This window comes from Sinocyclocheilus anshuiensis, unplaced genomic scaffold (genome assembly GCF_001515605.1).
Source record: "Sinocyclocheilus anshuiensis isolate Anshui unplaced genomic scaffold, SAMN03320099.WGS_v1.1 scaffold553, whole genome shotgun sequence".
Lineage (NCBI taxonomy): Eukaryota > Metazoa > Chordata > Actinopteri > Cypriniformes > Cyprinidae > Sinocyclocheilus > Sinocyclocheilus anshuiensis.
The window spans coordinates 728,067-747,417 of NW_015539821.1; the positions used below are offsets into that span (position 1 = coordinate 728,067).

Consider the following 19,351-nt stretch of genomic DNA (forward strand, 5'->3'; position numbering starts at 1 on the left):
TTTAAGTAAGCAGCCCAATGAAACTAACTAACTATATATATGTATTGTATAGTATAGTATATATATATATAAACCATAAATAAATAATAAACCATACAGTAGCCTACTACAATGATGTAAAATAAATAATATTTTAGACATATTTATAATATTAATTTTTCACAGTAAAAACTGAGAGTCTTCATAGAAGATACTATGCCTTTTAAATTTTATCATGTGAAGATGATCATATTTGCGGGTCTGTGGCATCTATAAGATTGAAAGATGTTGATGATAATAACAAATGAATAGAGCTTATTTAATAATCTTAGTTGCATATGTTTCAATGTTCAGACTTTGTCTGGCCAGCATGTGTTGTTATTTCAAACTGCTTCCAAATGACGTCCTATAGAACCTTCAAATTGTGATATTTCCATTTGTCTCTTTGTGAACACAGAAAAATATTCCATGAAACCCCACAGTCATAAGGTTAAACAAACAATAGCAAGCATTTCAAGTGCACATAAAATATAATGGCACAATTGATGAATTGATAACTGATATAAATGATCAAATAAATCATATAAATGATTAATTGATAATGATAATAAAACAAAATGAAATAAAACAGCACAGTTGCTCTCTTGAAGCAACACACACGCAGGCTGCTACTGAACTGCTACTGTAACTTGTCTGTGAAATGTTTTTTATACAGTGACAAATGCGAATAATATAAAAAAATAAAAATAAATAAATAAATAAAATAAAATAAAAAATTATTATCAATTTAAATTAAAACAGAGCTAAGTGACACTAGGGCCACTGAATGAACACCAGTTGAGGTTCCCTTACTGCACTGCAGTGAATCACATCCAAAGGTCACGTTTGGCGAGGCAGGATGTGTTTGTAGGCTACTGCGCAAAAACCTCAAGTCTGGATTTAAGCCTGACGTCAGGGGTGGCCAACAGCGCTTCTGAGGACAGTAATACAGCACTGATCATTGAGCAGCAAATCTTACCAGCTGAAATGGTTTTCTACTGAGACATAATGTTTACGTCCAGCAGGGGGCGCCTGGCGGCTCAGAGAGCTTAATGCTCCATCGAGCTACATTCAAATCTCAGTAGGCCTACGTTTTTTTTCTTTCTGGAGACCTTACATGTAATTTTTTATATGTATTAATTAAAAGGATTGCTGCATGATATATAAATGCAAATCCGTCAAAGCAATCTCTATAAAACGATTTTTAAAAACCCGCAACCGTCTGTGATTGGGTTATCCTCATCAGCGCAAAGAAAAGTAACAGGTAACGTGCATTTGCCACCGCAGCAGTCGTCTTTACCATAGTAAACCTGTTAACAGTTGACAGAAAATTACTGAAAAAAGTGGGTGTATGTGATGATAAATGATTAATATTAATAGGAATGTTTAATATACATAAAAGTTATATTTAGTAAAATGTGCTTCATTATATACAGTGGAAGAGCATTGACGTTATGTTTTAATGCATATAATGATATATTAATTAGACGCAACATCCGGGCCCCTAAGCCCCGCCCCATCGCCCACTGCCATTCTATCCTCTTATTCTGTTTCTACATCACTGAGACGCATCTGCATCCCATCGCTCTAGCGCTCGGAGAACAGAGGGTACAGGGATGATGATGATAAACATACCGAGAAACTGTGTTACATAGAGAGCACCTCACTCCGCTTTGCAATTTAGCCAAGGATGCCGACCACTGAGGCAGAGGCAGCATTATAATAGGGCTACAGTCTGCGGGACGCAAAAAGCAGCTCGTGTCTGCAGACAAAACGAGGGACTCTGTGCGGAGCTTACAGGGCATTAAGAGCATCAACTAATCCTGTGCATGGCCAAAAATATAAAAACGCAGAGCAAAAAACGGACTTTTGCGTGAAGAAGGAGATGTTCGGACTAAAGAAGACGCAGCAGCAGTAGGACTGCAATCATTCAGTGTTATTTAATTTTTTAGCTATTGGAAATGGGAGCTTTGACAAGCCGTCAGAATGCAGGAGTGGAGGAGGTTGATATACCATCCAATTCTGTTTACAGATACCCACCCAAATCCGGTAAGAATTATATTATATTATATTATTATAATAAAATATTGTTCTTGTTACTTTGATATTATATTAACAAAAATCTATCTAAAGAAATAATAGATAAATCCAAGCTTGTCCAGATTGTATACTCTTTTATAATTATTGGGAAAAAATGTGTACAAATTTACAATAAAATTGGCTTGTAGCCTACATTAGTTAAGTATTTTTCTTGCTTCTTCTTGTAATTGAAATTGAGAAGGTCCTTCTGTACATTTGAACTCCAGAGGGCCTGAGCCACCACCCACTGTTTCCTGGTCAGCAAGTCTATCTCTGAGAGGCACAGTAGGCCCATAGATGCGGTCTTTATATTGATATGGGGCCCATTATTCCAGTGGTGCCGTGTCTACAGTCTACCGAAACACACTTTAATTAGAGTAAATGTCTTGGATGATTTTGTACTCAGCATTAAACTGATCTAAAATAAGAGTGTCCATTGTATGTAATAGGAATTTATTGTGACCATGTGGTTTACATGGATGCTGCTAACTTAATTTACTATGTACATTTTTAGATAAGAGTATTTTCCTGTATTTTTAAAAAGTAGTTAGTTTTATAATGATTGTTTTACAAATCTTTGGAAATTTGAGAAGACGTGTAGATGAGAAGATGAATGTCAGTGTGTTAACCACAAGTAACCAGATATGTGCAGCTTGGGACTTGTGCCTGATTCTTGCTACCTCGTGCTCCACTTTCAAGCTTGTTCATCTATCTACCCTTGTCTTCCCATGGCAGTTGCTATCCTCTGTCTGCCCTTGAGCTTGTCTTTCTTTAATCTATTGGTTTTCCAGTCTGCTAGATCTGTCTTCATTTTCATTTCGAAACCTTTCATTTATCTTGAGCCCAAACATCACTTTGGAGGAATGGAGGTTTTTGCATCTATATATTCTTTCTTTTTACACCATTTAAAATGTGTGCTATTTCTACCTGATCTGACATTAAAATTACTTGGTGTAATTCAGTTGAAATAATGAAATACAATTTTTTATACTTAAAACCAGTTCATTTGTTTTTACCACATGATGTAACCATCAAGCATATTTTGAATAAAACCTTTTTTTGGGTTCAGCACATTTACAATCAAGCTGATGTGCAAAATTCAAATCATGAACTCTGTGGAACACTCTACATGTGACTAGATGTGCACGTATAGGTGTGTGTGACAAATACATTTTGAATAGTTCAATATCTGTAACATTTGATTTGTTCATTGTCATGCAGGGAGTTATTTTGCTAGCCATTTTATAATGGGAGGAGAGAAGTTTGATTCAACTCATCCTGAAGGCTTCCTCTTTGGTGAAAATACTGACCTCAACTTCCTAGGCAACAGACCAGTAGTGGTAAGATTGTTTTTCATTTCCTGGTAGCATAGAGTAGATGCAGCCATTTTGACAGATTTTTATAGGAGGTCATGAAACCACTGATTTTGCTCTGTTCATTGATTTTTTTTTACCTTGTGTGATCTCATTTCCAGAAATGATCCACAACAATATGCCTCATGACTCATTTTATTTCATTACATATTGAGCACAGATATTTTAAAAATAGTGATTTAAAAATATTTTTATATTATTATATATAATTTGTATTTTACATTATTAACATCTTTAAAGACATTTTTTTAAATAATTATTTAAACATATCTTCATGTTTAATAATAATAATTCATATCATAGTCATATCATGCTTAGAACTGTTACTTTAACTGGATATTTAGGTTAGTTTAATGTGAATTACTGTATGTTGGTGGAAGCTTCTATAATTCACAGGATTATACATGACCAAATGTCACATGTAATTGTATAGCTGTTCTTATATGCTGCTTTGCTTTTTCCTGATCTTTATCCTGATATGTATGTGTGCTGTGTTTGTGTGCTTTTATGAAATCATACGTGTATTTCTGTATGTGGTGGGTCTTTTATTTACACTGTATGCATTGGCTGCTAGGCCCATCTCTCAGCAGACAGGCTAGTGATGCTGTGGATTTAAGCGATGGCTTACCGCAAGTAAAACAGAGATCCACATTCAGTCTGAACTCCAGGGAGGGGGGATGGGTGGCGACAGACTCACCCAGTGTTGACCCACAAGCGAACACACTCTTGATGCCTCTCTGGCACGTGGGCATGCCTGTGCATTGCACTTTTCCAGGGCAAACACACACACATGCATGAATCAGCACAACAGCTTGTTCAGAGATCAGTGTACATCACCTTCATTGTAATGTGGCTTTGTTTCCAGATTATTTTTCAGGTTTTTAAGAGCTCATATGTGATCAGATATGTGAGCTGATAAAACAGGACAAAGTACTAATCGATAACTTTACACTCTAAAAAATGCTGGGTTAAATACAACCCAGTGCTGGGTAAAATAGGGACAAACCCAGCAATTGGGCTGTTTTGACCCAGCGGTTACATGTTTAACCCAACCTTCTGGGTAGTAACCCAACCACTGGGTCAAAACAACCCAATTGCTGGGTTTGTCCCTATTTTACCCAGCCCTGGGTTGTATTTAACCCAGCATTTTTTAGAGTGTACTCTGACTCCTGACCCTTGTGATTTGTAGTTCCCGTACAATGCTCCCCCACCTCATGAGCCGGTCAAGACCCTCCGCAGTCTCATCAACATCCGTAAAGACACTCTGCGACTTGTCAGGTGAGATTTTCCTCGCAAATATCTTTATTACACCTGACAGAGCTCTTAAAGAAATCATGTGATGAGTTCCTGTATGGATGTATTTGTTAAAACAGCACATTTGGGTAGTGTTGTCACGGTACCAAAATGTCAGTATTCGGTACCAATACCAGTGAAAATCCACGGTTCTCGGTACCAGCCGCGCTTATGCTAACAATTAACTACGTATAAGCTAACGGCGATGTTTATTTCAATCCGAAATTCAAATTAAAATATGGAATTAAATTCGTTACAGAAGCTCTAAATATTAAAAATGTAATTGAAACTTACCTGCTTGAACTTGATCGGGGTGTTTTGTTAGTTTGATGCGTTTCCTCCTCTTGAGGTCGCCACTGCTTTTATGAAGAGGTTGCCAGGTTTTCACAACAAAACCCGCCCAATTGCGTTTCGAAGGAGTCCCCCGGTAAAAATCGCGTTCCGAGGATAAAATACGCATGTTTTGGCGGGGTTCCCCTGGTAAAATTCGCATTCCAGGGTCTAAATATCATGTCAGTGGGGTCGTTTTTCAACCCGCGGACATGAAAAACAACCCGCGGCAACAGTGTTAAAGCAGCCCAATTCCGCGGCAAAACCGCGGACTTGGCAACACTGGAAGAGGATAGCTTTCTGATAGCGCATCAAGAACCGGGTTGACCGGGTACTCGGTACCACCGGTACTTAAGAAAACCTGGTACCGTAACGTTTTCATTTTTTTAGTACCGACTTGGTACCGAAATACCGGGTCTTTTGACAACACTACATTTGGGTGGAACATGTTGAAGAGATTGTTCCTTTTTTAAATAGCTAGCAGCAGGCTTTAGTTACGTTTACAGCCATGGACCATGATTTGCAACTTGCTTATTGGTTGCTACTTGTATTTTGTATCTAATTTTATAGAGCATCTGATTAGATTAAAATCTGTGTAGTGTGGGATGACCCTGTTGAAAAAAACAGCATATGCTGGTTAGGTATGTTTTGAAGCATGGCAGCTGGTTTGAGCTGGTTTTAAGCTGGTCCTGAGTTGGTTATAAGCTGGTTATGAGCTGGTTTAAGCTGGCCATGTGCTGGTCCTAAGCTGGTCCTAAGCAACTAGCTCCTGCTCAGGACCAGCTCAAAACCAGCTTAAACCAGCTCAGGACCAACTAAGGACCAACTTAAACCAGCTGCCATGCTTCAAAACATACCTAACCAGCATATGCTGTTTTTTTTTTCAACAGGAGCCATCAGTTTTTCCAGATGAGAAAAAAAGTAAATTTCAAATGCATATTTCAACTAAAGGTTAATTTTTTTTGTCAATTTTTTAGTTGTGCAGTAGCATTGAGATAGCTTCAAAGCTAAAAGACATGGGCCAAAAGCCACAAAAATTGTATATTTTTAGAAATATTCAGATATTTGTTTTTATACTCTTTTTATAGTCACTTGTGAACAAAACGGATGATACATGTATTAAATATATGATTTATCTTTCTGTGTATTAACATTTTTTGAGTTTTAAGTTTGTAATTTTGACTGCAGATGCAGTGAAGACATGAAGCTGCCTGGACAGGAAGTTGGGAAAAGCCACAGCTGCTATAATATTGAGTTTACCTTTGATGCCGACACACAAGTTGCCATCACTATATACTACCAAGCCATTGAAGAGTTTCACAGTGGTGTGCCACTGTAAGTTAAGCATTTAAGCACACACTTTGAGTATTCTTTTTGTGATTATTTATTAATAAAACACTTCAAACTCAGCCTTTACCAATTGACCAGAGAGCAGCAAGTTGGGAAATGACATCAAAGCTTGAGTTATATTGCTCTGTTCATTGTGTGTTGTTGACAGATACTTGCCGCAGGACAGCTCTCTGCAGTCAGAGACGGTGCATTTCAAACACGGCGTCTGCCAACAGTTTTGTCTGCCCTCTCATTACGTCAACTTATCAGAGTGGGCAGATGAGGAGGTAGTACATCTGCTAGCTGTGACCTTTTGTGTCTATGTGTTTTTTCAGGTTATGCAGGTTAAAATAGGTCAGACTGAATTCATCTGTCTCATTAATGACTCAAATTATTGAGCAATTCTTAATGCATGTCCATAGAGCACTTTGGTTAAACCTGCTAATGTGGTTTATTGTTACACAGCTTTTGTTTGACATGGATAAAGACATCTACCCCATGGTTGTACAAGCAGTAGTGGATGAGGGAGATGGTGAGTTTAATGTAATTGGATATATTATAATATATATGTAGAAATATATATATATAAAAAAACATTTATAAATATATTGGTCCATGTTTTTGTTGTTGTGCAGAACACTTGGGACACTCCCATGTTCTTCTTGCAACCTTTGAGAAGGTATGCTTTTTTGTGTAAAAAAAGAAATGTTTTGTATTTTAACGTTCAAAAAGTTTGGGGTTGGTAAGATTTTTTAGAAAGTTTTTGAAAGAAATCTCTAAAATCTCAAAAATACAGTAAAATTGTGAGCAATATTGTGAAATTAAATTTTTATAACTGTTTTCTGTTTTAATATATTTTAAAATATAACTTATTCCTGTGATGCAAAGCTGATTTTTCAGCAGCCATTACTCAAATCTTCAGTGTCACATGATCCTTCAGAAATCATTCTAATATGCTGATTTGATGCTCAAGAAACTTTCAAGAAAATTTCTTCTGATTATTAATGTTGAAATCAGTTGTGCTGCTTAATATTTTAGTGGAAACCATGACGCATTATATTTTTCTGGATTCTTTGATGAGTAACAGCATTTATTTGAAAGATAATTTCTTATAACAATGTGAAAGTATTTACTGTCACTTTTGATCAATTTAATGTGTCCTTGCTGAATAAAAGTATTACATTCTTTAAAAAAAATTATACTGACCCCAAACTTTTAAACAGTATTGCATATTTATAAAAGAAAGACTTCGTAAATTTTTCCATTCATACAATGTTCCACATTTGCAAATAAGAATACAAATAAGGACTAGACTAAATGTAAAAAGGTTGTACTATTTCTACCTGATCTAACACAAAAATTATCTTTGTTGTTGTAAGCTAATGTAATCAGACTGATTCAGTCATATTAAATAATATTATTGGCATAATTAAAACCAGTTTAGTTTATCTAACAAAAATAAATGTACTTGTGACAATTAGTGATTATATAATGTTGCTATGTTTTTGTCCTAGCATATGGATGGAAGTTACTGTGTAAAACCTCTGAAACAGAAACAAGTGGTAAGGGCCCTCTTATTATTTATGTAAAAAACTTATAACTATCTTATAGCTTACAAGAAGGGCAACTCATATTAAATGGCTTTTGTAATATAAAAATCTTTGATTGTGGCAAATTTTCAATAAACCTCTTAAGCTTAGCTTGATTTTATCTTAGGTGGATGGTGTCAGTTACCTTCTGCAGGAGATCTACGGTATAGAGAACAAATACAACAGTCAAGAATCAAAGGTAAGTCATCATCTACATTCACAAAAAGAGTCAGATTCAAGGACAGTAGAATGATTTAAATTACCAAAATTATTAATTTTTTAATAAACTTTAAAATAAAATAAAAGTTTAATAAACTTTTTTTATTCCCTGTAATATAGTTGTTACTACTCTCTCCATATCAATTTAGAAGGACAACATCTGTTACTTTTAAGCTTTCATTCATTAATTAGAATCAAAATATAAAAAATGACACACTCACATTTACAGGTGGCTGAAGACGAGATTAGTGACAACAGTGCTGAATGTGTGGTGTGTTTATCGGACGTGCGGGACACACTTATCCTGCCCTGCAGACACCTGTGCCTGTGCAACGCCTGCGCAGACACACTGCGTTACCAGGCCAACTGTTGCCCCATCTGTCGACTGCGTAAGCACCAACCCCTGTACTGAACTCATTCAACAGGACTCTATGATTGAGATTATTATATTCGTGAAAATGTAATTTCGTCTAGACTGTATTTGTGTTTATAGTGTCTCATACAGTACATGAATGTTGTGGCGGGTATTTCATTGAATAAAACATTGGACATACTGACAATAGTTGATGCTGTTTTTTTTGTTTTGTTTCAGATTAAATATTTGACTCATTTAAAATGTATCCTTTAATTATTTCCTATAGCGTTTCGTGCCCTTCTTCAAATTCGAGCGATGAGGAAAAAACTGAGCCCACTCACACCTACCGGATTCAACCCTGTCATCACCTCACAGACATCAGATTCAGAGGAGCACTCGGTAACACACTATGTTTGTTTCAGAATGTTCATACAGAGCTTTATTCAGAATAAATATATTTAAAGCTAAATAAAATGTATTCATACATTTGAAGAAGCTTTTCTGAGACCCAAATGTCAATGTCAAAAAATGACAATAGCTTATCAGGGGTCCAATATAAATACTTTCATAGAGCCAAATGTGAGTATGGTTGGCTGTGATGAGTACATACAACTTTGTTAGGAGCATTAACTTTAACCCTGTAAAGCCTGACATATGAAATTATAGTCAGAAAATCATATTTCTTTTAAATGAAACAATGAAATGTTTTGTTGAAACTTGTCAAAATAAAAAAAAATCTAAAAATGATATCATACTTGAGGAGGAAAAAAACACCTATTAAGAGGCACAAACAGCAAAAATATGCAGTTTGGTACAGTAATGAAATTCTGGCTGTAATGTAAATCAGTGACATCTTTATAACAAGACTAGTTACATAAAATGCAAATATATATCAGTTGACCCTCTATATCTCTCAATAATATGTCTTAGTAAGGTGATATTTAAATGCTTAGTTTTTATGATCAAAGCTCTGTAGTTTTTTATTGTGGGGGACAAAACATAATGCAATGCCTTACAATGATGATTGAGAGATATACAAATAAACGTTCCTCAAAAGCCTGATGTATCATGTTTGATATTCACACATCATGATTTGGTTTAAATGATAAACTTTTTTGCTTCAGTTCGATAATTGTACAACAGTTGTTTCAGCAAAGTTTTGATCATGTTGATAATTTAGGTGGCCTTTGCATATTAAACAGGATACATTAGGGTTAATGGTTTAAGTAGTCGGACACTAATTTAATTTAATGCAAAAACATACAAATTATCTGTACACACCGTCTATTCATACTAAAAGTGAAAATGTTGTTATGCTTCTAAACTGTATTGTTCACAGCCACATGTATGTTTACTACAGGCATCAGAGCACATCCCACCAGGCTATGAAGCTGTGTCCCTGTTGGAGGCCTTGAATGGGCCCCTGAACCCGTCGCCATCTGCTCCTCCACTTCAGGGCCTCACCAGGGGCCATGTTTCTGGATCTGTGCCCACATATGGCAGTGATAGCCACCACACGCCCGCGCGCTCCGTCTCTCCACTAGAACACTCTGTCAACTCCAGTCAGAATGTGAAACACAAGAAGAGTGGCTCTAAGTGAGTGAACCCTAACTGAAGGATTGAGTGGTGTAGTATTTTCGGTATTACTGTCAAAAACGTGTTATTTAATGTCTACAGAACATTTGCTGGGTGTTATTAAAACACTTTCCTGTCAATTTACAGCTTTTTTTGAAGGTTAAATTATGGGCTTAGGAAGCAGGCAGATAAATGAGTCGTTGCTAATCGTGTATTCTGGGAACTCTCTAGATCCCTCTCCCAGAATTCCTCAGTGCTGCCTGAGGAGGAGGATGAGAAGTCATGCAGTGAGTCTGAAGTGCAAACGTGCAGGAGAAAACTGCATGTAGAACAGCAAGAGGTACATGCATTACAGTATTTATACATTTTTTTAAAACATATTATTTTATGCACTTTTCATATACACTGCAAAAAATGGCTTATCTTACTTAGTATTTTTTTGTCTTTTTTCTAGTCAAAATATCTACAAATTCTTAAATCAAGATACTTCTACTAGATAAGCCAAATGACTTAAGATATTTAGTCTTATTTCCAGGGCAGAAAAAACAAAATTAAGTGCATTTTGCTTAAAACAAGTAAAATTATTATTATTATTATTATTACAGTGGGGTAAGTAAAATACTCTTGTTCGCAGTGTATTTGCATTTGTCATAATTTTTCCATTCAAAATTTTGGGGTCAGTAAGAGTTTTTGAATGTTTTTAAAAACCAAAAATACAATAAAACACTAATACTGTAAAATATTATTACAATTTAAAATAAAGATTTTCTATTTTAATATATTTTAAAATGTCATTTATTCCTGTGATGGCAAAGCTGAATTTTCAGCAATTTACTTCAGTGTCTTCAGTGTCACACAATCCTTCTGAAATCATTCTAAAATGCTGATTTGATGTTCAAGAAAGTTTCTTATTATGAACGCACAGAATTGTAGTAATATTTTAATTTGTGTATTTATTATACAATGTCCAGTCTGGAGTGACTCCTGAAAGTGACAACATCACCCTGTCATCCTCCGGGGCCATAGATCAGTCCTCCTGCAACGGGACCCCTCTCTCCTCCACAATCACCTCCCCAGAGGGTACAGCATTACAGCTAAATCTAACTCACTGAAACACACACCAGAGCTCACTCATTTACATTTGTTTGTCTTCCTGTTAATTTCCTGTCCTGTTTAGACCCAGTAAGCAGCAGCCTGGCCCAGTCTGTGATGTCAATGGCGTCTTCTCATAGCCAGCACTCTGAGATTAGCACCGACACACTCTCTTCAATGTCCGGATCCTACATGGCTGGTGCTGATGGAGAGGAGGCCGCAGAGACCCCAGCAGAGAGTCGAGCGCCTTCCCAGCATGAGGGTGAGGTAAGGCAGTTAGAAGGCCTAGAAGCAGGACAATTCATTACCTTTGCTTGTTATGCTTTAGTTCATGTTAATATTATAGTTTTTACCACCTGAAAACAGGAATAAAAAAATAAAGTTATTTTTATGTTTGTAGAGTGAGTGTTGCAGTCTTTTCTAGAGTCGTTATTTTGTCTTTATTGTGGACTTTTTTTTCTGATTGTGCCCTTTTATTTTTATTTTGAACTATTTTCAAAATTGAAAAGCAGGTGCTCATCCAACTGTAGAGGAGGTTCAGTTTATGTTTGTTGAGTGAATGTTTCAGTCTTTTTAGAGCTGAAATTTTGATTTTTTTTGTTGAACCTCCTCTACAGTTGGTTGAGCACATGTATTTCAATTTTGAAAATAGTTAAAAAATTAAAAATTAAATGTCACAATCAGAAAAAAACACAATAAAGACATAATAGTTATGCTGAACTTCAAACTATTTCTTATTCATATTTTATGATTTTTTTTAAATCCCCTTTATGTAAAACATTTTGTACAAAATGTGCTTTATAAATAAATTTGCCTTGCCTGTTTCATTGGCTAGAAATTGCTCTTTGTAAATGCAAATCTCTTTTAAATGGTTTTTAAAATATAAATAATAATTAAAAAAGAAAAACAACTGGTCAACAATAATTGGTCAAAGGTTATCTGCCAAGAGCTGTTCGTGCAAATTATATATTGTGTCCATATTTACACATATTTATAGAGACCATATTTACATGTGTCCACAGGAAATCCCCAATGAGGCAAAAGGGCATAACTTTGTGGCTGCCATTCTTGAAGAACAGGATTCAGAGGTGAAACATTCAAAGAGCCAAACATCTTAAACCCAGCTATTTATTTTTGATTTATTATTTGCTCAGCTCTGTGCTTTCTTTCTTAGGGAAATGATGTGACTGAGGAAGATTGTGCATCTCCCACCAAAGAACATGGTAATTGTAACCTTAGCTATTGGCAGTACTCATCACGACACTTTACACTAGATTAAAGAGAAAACACTGCAATGTAGGTGGTACTTCATCTACAAGAGCTTCTAAATCTGCCTACACACTACTTGATGAATAACTTGTGTTTGCAGGCGAGCCAAAGGTCGCTCACTACAAAAATAAATATCATATGACTCATTTGAGGTTTTATTTAATCAGCCCACATACAAGCATATTTGGCATCTGAGTTTTAATGAGTATCCAGCTTTCTACTTATTATTTTATTATTTATTTTATTTTTTATAACAAGTGTGCACTATTGTTTGAGCAACTAATTGTTAATTAAAAATAGCTTGATGAAAAAGCTGGTATAAGGGATTCAAGTTTTGCTTTTGTTTTCTTTTTTTTATTGTAACTAATTGCCATTTTGCATAGACCTTTTTAATCAGTTTCTTATTTAATGTATTGTATGCTTACTAATGTGAGGAAATGAATGTCAAAGTGTTTGTCAGTTGTATTTTCCTGCACATGCCGATTGCATCCGCTCGCTCTCACCTGAGTATGTGTGCATCCATCACCCACAGTCATTACTAAATGGCTGCCGAGTAGCATCCTGCACCCCATCGCTCTGACCCCTCACTGCTGTGCTCCACTCGGCTGCTCTGCCCTGCCTCGGCTGCTCTTATTTGACCTCTGACCTCGCTTGCAGGTGGGCGCAGGAGGAGTGAGGTGCCTTGTCCAGAGTTTGACAATAACAATCAGGGGCAGTCTGACACCCACTGTATGACAGGCCTGGACAATGAGCAGCCTCCTGACGGCCGATTCGCTGGTGAGTGGCAACCTCTCGAACATGGACTTTCTGATTGGAAGGGATTGGGTGAGGCGGTTTCAAGGTGTCCCATTTAAAACAGCAACTGGCTCTAAAACACTATTGGCTTTCTCTGCTCATGCACGTCCTTACTTTGACCCTGCTGTAATTTTGTCTAGCGTTAATTGGTACAGTGGCCATGCCCTTTAACCCCCCTCTTTTGTGTGTGTTCATGTGTATGTGTGAGTTATTAACATGTATGACTTGTTTCTATCTCTCTGGGTCATACTAATAGCTAAGTTCATGTTCAGTGTCTGCCAGCTCAAAGTAGCTTTGCATCTCCCTTCATTTCTACCTTCATCCTACGTTCTTCCCTCTTTTGCCAGCATATTCTGTTAATCTCCAACTCTTGGTTACTGTCATCCAGAGAAAGCATTCTCTCTGGAAGGACAAAAATGAAGCTTTTCACATGATAGTAAAATATGATTCATCATCATCATATTTCTATTCATCATGATTACTACACAGTCCAAAATATACAATCGGCCCAAAAAGTATTTGGACACATAAGCTACACTTAAAAGTGTCAAAATTTAGATCAGGGGTTTTTGATATCACAGACCTTAGATATGATGATCCCCTTTCAAGGGACCCCCTTTATAAAATGTAAATTATTTTGTAAATATTGACCCATTTGTATTGTACATAATATTATCAACGTGTGTAAAATGCTATCTGGAAAATATTTACGTTTTGATTTCGTTTTTTTCACTAGAACAAAATAATTGTGATTAATCTCATGTTTTGCAAATGAACGGTCAAATTCAGTAAATGTAAACTTTAAACATTTATAATATAATAAAATACATTATAATATGAATTTACTTATATTTGTACACTTTTAGACTATTTTTCACTGAATGTTTGTGGCCCCTTGGGGGGAGTCCTTGAAAGTCAGTTTAGAAACCCTGAATTTTTGTGAAATGCTTTGCTTGAAAAGTATGCCATGTGGTTTGATATTTTATGTAATGACATTCATACATTTTTAAGTGCTACTTAAGTTTCCATATACTGTTTGTGGTCACTATACGTAAAATGCACATTCAAGTCTTGCTTTTAGGAAGAAAATGAAAATCACTTATTTGAACTGGTACTTCAAAATTGAAAATCCCTATCATCCCTGTCATCCCTGTCATTAAAGATAAAAGTTTCCAGTGAAAGTGCAGTTTTTTCTTCAAAAGGACCCTATCATCTTCTCTCATTATCTCTAAGCACCAAGCTTCTCCTCTAATCCGACTTTCATTTTCTGTGGATGGCTAGTATATTCTCTTGATGTGCTGTAAATGTGCTGTGTTCTCTCTCTTTTCTGTCTCTGTTTTGCCTTCCATCATTTCCCATCTCTCTTTCTCTCTATCTTCCTGGATGTCTGTGGAATGGGCAGATGAGGACTCGTGTCCTGTTCACATTGAGGAATAGGTACGGAACAAGTTAAAAGACAATGCACAGAGGTCATGGATTCACAAAGGCGTTTCAGTCTTTTGCCATTCACTGTTATCATCAGTGGGATCTGCCTTTTGACCTCTGAGGGTTAAAAGAGCCTTTCATCATTTACTTAGGGTGCATGGTGAATATTCAATGCGGGATAATTCAGTTCACAGAAATCTTGGAGAACAATGAATAAAAGCGTCTTGGTTTGCATGATGGAAATTTTGGCCAACCGACAAACAAAAAGTTTGAAGCAAAAACATTCTGTTCCTGAAGAAAGTTGTTTTAACATTGATCTCCAAGAGATGGTCCAATTTGGGGGAAAGGTCCAGTGAGGTGTTCTTTTAGTTTCTTCTTTATTTCATTTTTTTCCTAAACCACGTTTCCACATTCCCATCATTATTTTACCCTACGGTCATACCTTCTTACTTTCTCTTCTTTATGTCTTCTCACATGGACTCGTCCGTCCTGTCTGTTAGGTCTGTTATACCTCGACGTCTATCGTCATGGACGGGATCCTTTGACTCACCATGCGTCCACCAGCAACATCAACCTGGAGGAGCAAGGGGTCACCAATGAGGCGGCAAACCCCAAGAACAAATGTCATCGTGGACCCCTAGCTGTGTGAAATCCTCAATCCACCCAGTCATAGACCTACTCCAATCCTGAGAGGAATATCTGCCTCTTTCTTCATGCCACCTCCACCCAAACTTGTGCCCACACCAATTACTCATGGATCAAATCCTAAATGCAAACCAAGGAGAACTGATTGTGTGGTTTCTCTTCTCCATTGTGATAGATGTCATGTTTTTAGCGCTCTTTTGGTATTGACACTTGTGTAAAGTACCACGTTTACACCAACGTTTCACTCCCTCATGCGTACAAATGAAGGGATGACTCAAGCAAGCTCTCCTGCTGAAAGGCTGGAAAACAAGGACATGATGAAAACTCCAACCTCTGATCCAAGCAGCATTTCAGTGTTTATCTCTTAGAGAGCAGTCAAACTTTGTGTCAAGGCTGTGCGACTATGCTTTTTAAAGTCAATAATCAAATCCTGCTGATCTGAATCAACATCAGATCAGCAGATCAACTCGTACTATTGGAAATCTGCCCACAATACCCAAGATACCAAGATATAAAGAATACGATGGAAAAGAGTGAGATGAATTTTCAGAACTGACATCAGAACAATCAATCCTTCACGATATTAACTTTAGAGCAATAACACATATTTGCTCATGTTTCTGCCCTTGTCAGTTTGCTGCAGCTCACTTTGAGCTCTACATACAGACCTGCATGTTACAAAGACACAAAGCTACTGAGCTGCCTAACTTGCATTACGCATCTGGCCACGGAGATGCTACTGAACTGCTTACTACCAAGCATTTTCGAACATTTTTATAGGAAATGGAAATGTCTGGGAAAACTTGCACCTGTGGTCGAAACTCAGATTGCTATTGTTGATGGTATGTTAAATGTCATAAGCTACTTTTTGTGTGTTGTTTTAAAAAAGTGTTCATTTCACTCTAAACAAATGCTGGGTTAAATATGGACAAACCCAGCGATTGGGTTGTTTTCAACCAACAGTTGGATTAAATGTTTAACCCAACCTTCTGGGCCGTAACCCAACCGCTGGGTCAAAAACAACCCAATCGCTGGGTTTGTCCATATTTTACCCAGTGCTGGGTTGTATTTAACCCAGCATTTTTTAGAGTGTTATTTCATAAGGTACAATTTAGCATGTTACAGTTAGTCAATTTGTATCCAAGAGTTGAAGAAAAGCTGAAGTAGCTCTTCAGAAGTCATTTTTGTTATGTATTCCTTTTGAAAAGTGTTGCACTTTCCTATAGGGATCCTTAACTGAAAGTGTTTACTTAGCTCCAGCAGTCACTATACATTGAAAATGAAGGAAAGACTTTAAAAAGTGTGCCACTAGCTTGAAAAACAATCAGCAACTTTCAGTTTCTCGACAGTTCTGCCAAACCGAATTCATAGTGTTTAAACTTGCACTTTGCTTTTACCAGTGGTATGTTAGTGGTTATACTTTACGAAAATATTCTTGTGATCGGTGTGTTCTCTTTTCAATCCCTAAAAGGGATAGTTCACCCAAAAATGAAAATTCTGTTATCATTTTCCCAAAATGCCATTTGACCCCATTGACTTTCATTGTGTTCCACAGAAGAAAAAAGGTCATACAGGTTTGGAACGATATGAAGGTGAGTAAATGAAAATAATTTTAGATTTTTGGGTGAGCTATCCCTTTATGATCATTCCTACAATGATTCATTGGCTCTTGTCTATAGACTATCTGATTGAAAAAAGGATTTACAGTACAATCAAATAGTGATTATAACTCTCTTAAAATGTCTGTTGTACTTTGAGAACCAACAAAGCTTTTCCTTTGTGTGGAAAATGTTTATTTTTTATGTTAGCTTAGCTCTTGTTATTGTTGTAATGGTCTGTTCAATGTGTTGTTTTAGAATATGAATGGTGTGAAATTTCTCCAAATGGGATTGTATACATTACACATGCACTAGTAGATTTTCCCTTGAGAGCAGATATGCGGTGCATGTGGTAAGCGCATGGTAGTTGCAGTCAGAAAATAGACATCCTCCACCTTTACATTTGCACTATATGTCTAGCCCTTCCACACTGAGCTTGCACACTGTGTGAGCAACAGGTACTCAGTCACAAGACAAGCAATACAGCCGCATAATAGCACATTGTTGTCTGCAGGCAGTACAGATAAACTTAGCCATGCATTGAATGTTTTACAGCAGAATGTCACATTTACCTGCAGAGAGAAACATCTGTAAAGTAACATGAGCATGGATAAATTCAAGGGGTTTTCTCCAGTTTCGTTATCTGTATTGCTTTTGTTCTGTCCTCTTTCTGCACCAGGAGGAGTGACTCTAAATTAAACCTACATGAGGAATGGGCTGCATCAATTCACTTTTGTAGAATGAAGATTACAAAATGTCAAAAACACAATAAACTTTTTCTTAAAAACAAGATTTGTTTGGAGCATTGTAAAAACATGTTTTACTCTCTCTTTTTAACTCCATTTTTACTCTCTTTCTTTTTCAAATTTACTGTTCAAGTGTAGTTGCCAGATATTTACTGTAAAAAATATTGTGATAGACATTATGGGATGTCATCTTAGAGTCTGTATATTTTGTGAAATTATATAATCCACCAGTTAGCTTAGTAAAATACTAAATCTACTTTGTATCTTATTAATAACCAGCATAATTTTACAGGTGGTAATATATGAATATAGGATATGAATTTTACAGGTGGGTTATATGATGACCTAAAATTTGTCAAAACTGGTCTTTCCGTGAAGAAAATGTGAAATAGAGCACTGTGAAGAACGTACATTAATTAAAAATAATAAGAAAATAAAATAAAATTAATTGAAAATTTGATTAAAAAATACTGGAGTGTTTTACAAGAAAATACTTTTTCAGTCTTCAAAATATCACATTTCATTGCTGTTTCTTTGTAATTGATTGTGAAATTTTCTATGAATTTCTGAGTGGAAATTTAGATAGATAGATAGATAGATGGATAGATGGATGGATGGATGGATGGATGGATAGATGGATGGATGGATGGATGGATGGATGGATGGCAAAGCCATTCAAAGATTGCCTCTACCAACACATCAATAACAGCAGAATGTTACATTTGTGAGGAATAATGGCTTTCATTATCCTATGAAAATGCTATATGGTGCTCAGGGGAATGATGTTCTCCCCTATTATTGCTAATGTCCCATTCATTTTCATCTTGCACTGTTACATAATCACAGGCAGTGAGTGGGACCAGTTTCCAGTCGTCTGCTAACCAGAGGTGGTCTCACACTGAGAGTTGGATATGAGTCCTTTTCCTGTCTGTGCTATCTGTCTATATTTTTTTTTAGTAGGCGAGTAAAGCTTTGGTTCTTTCTTTAATGCATAGACAATCGTCAGTTGTTCTAAAGATAACTACCCTGTTTGCATGGATAAATTGCATAGTTTTTAAACATCTAAAACAGTTATTTACATATTTATTGGATGCAGAGTGTTTCCTAAACGAGTATGCAGTAAGCAAGATGTACTGAAATATTTAAATCTTACCAGAGACTATGAAAAATTCACAACTTGTTGTCCTGCACTGGACTGGCCACACCCCACCGTAGTGTATTTTGATATTGACCTCTACGGCATCCTTTCTATGGTATGACTGCAAACAGCCTACAAATGTTCAAGTGGTACACTATTCTGTGTCTGTTTTATACACACACACACACGCGCACACACACACACACACACACACACAGTGTTGGGGGTAACGCATTACAAGTAACGTGAGTTACATAATCAGATTACTTTTTTCAAGTAACTAGTAAAGTAACGCATTACTTTTTAATTTACAAGAGAATATCTGAGTTACTTTTTCAAATAAGTAACGCAAGTTACTTTTTTTTTTCACATTTATTGATTGACAGCTCTCCTGTCCCCATGTTGAGAGAAATCAGAAGATGTTACTGTAGTTCTAAAATAAATATGAATATGCATTAATTCATCTCACTCACAAAAAAAAAA

General features: G+C 36.3%; 1 protein-coding gene across 3 annotated transcripts; it reads left to right on the forward strand.

Annotated features, from left to right (window-relative positions):
• Window positions 1-1,583: 1,583 nt before the first annotated feature.
• Window positions 1,584-16,228, forward strand: LOC107684047 (RING finger protein 157-like). Of its 3 annotated transcripts, XM_016480187.1 has the most exons (20): window positions 1,584-2,067; window positions 3,319-3,437; window positions 4,660-4,748; window positions 6,282-6,428; window positions 6,592-6,709; window positions 6,888-6,954; window positions 7,058-7,101; window positions 7,937-7,984; window positions 8,139-8,210; window positions 8,460-8,619; window positions 8,872-8,984; window positions 9,946-10,181; window positions 10,392-10,500; window positions 11,132-11,240; window positions 11,338-11,519; window positions 12,275-12,340; window positions 12,427-12,475; window positions 13,179-13,298; window positions 14,719-14,753; window positions 15,242-15,321. In XM_016480187.1, exons 1-19 carry the CDS (start codon window positions 1,980-1,982, stop codon window positions 14,751-14,753), a joined length of 1,971 nt encoding a protein of 656 aa, XP_016335673.1. In that variant the 5' UTR covers window positions 1,584-1,979; the 3' UTR covers window positions 15,242-15,321. The 3 variants fall into 3 exon arrangements, 2 of the variants coding, with proteins under 2 accessions (XP_016335673.1, XP_016335672.1); XM_016480186.1 differs by lacking the exon at window positions 14,719-14,753 and having other exon boundaries at window positions 15,242-16,228; XR_001633808.1 differs by lacking the exons at window positions 13,179-13,298; window positions 14,719-14,753; window positions 15,242-15,321 and having other exon boundaries at window positions 11,338-11,514; window positions 12,427-12,474.
• The last annotated feature ends 3,123 nt before the right edge of the window (window positions 16,229-19,351 follow it).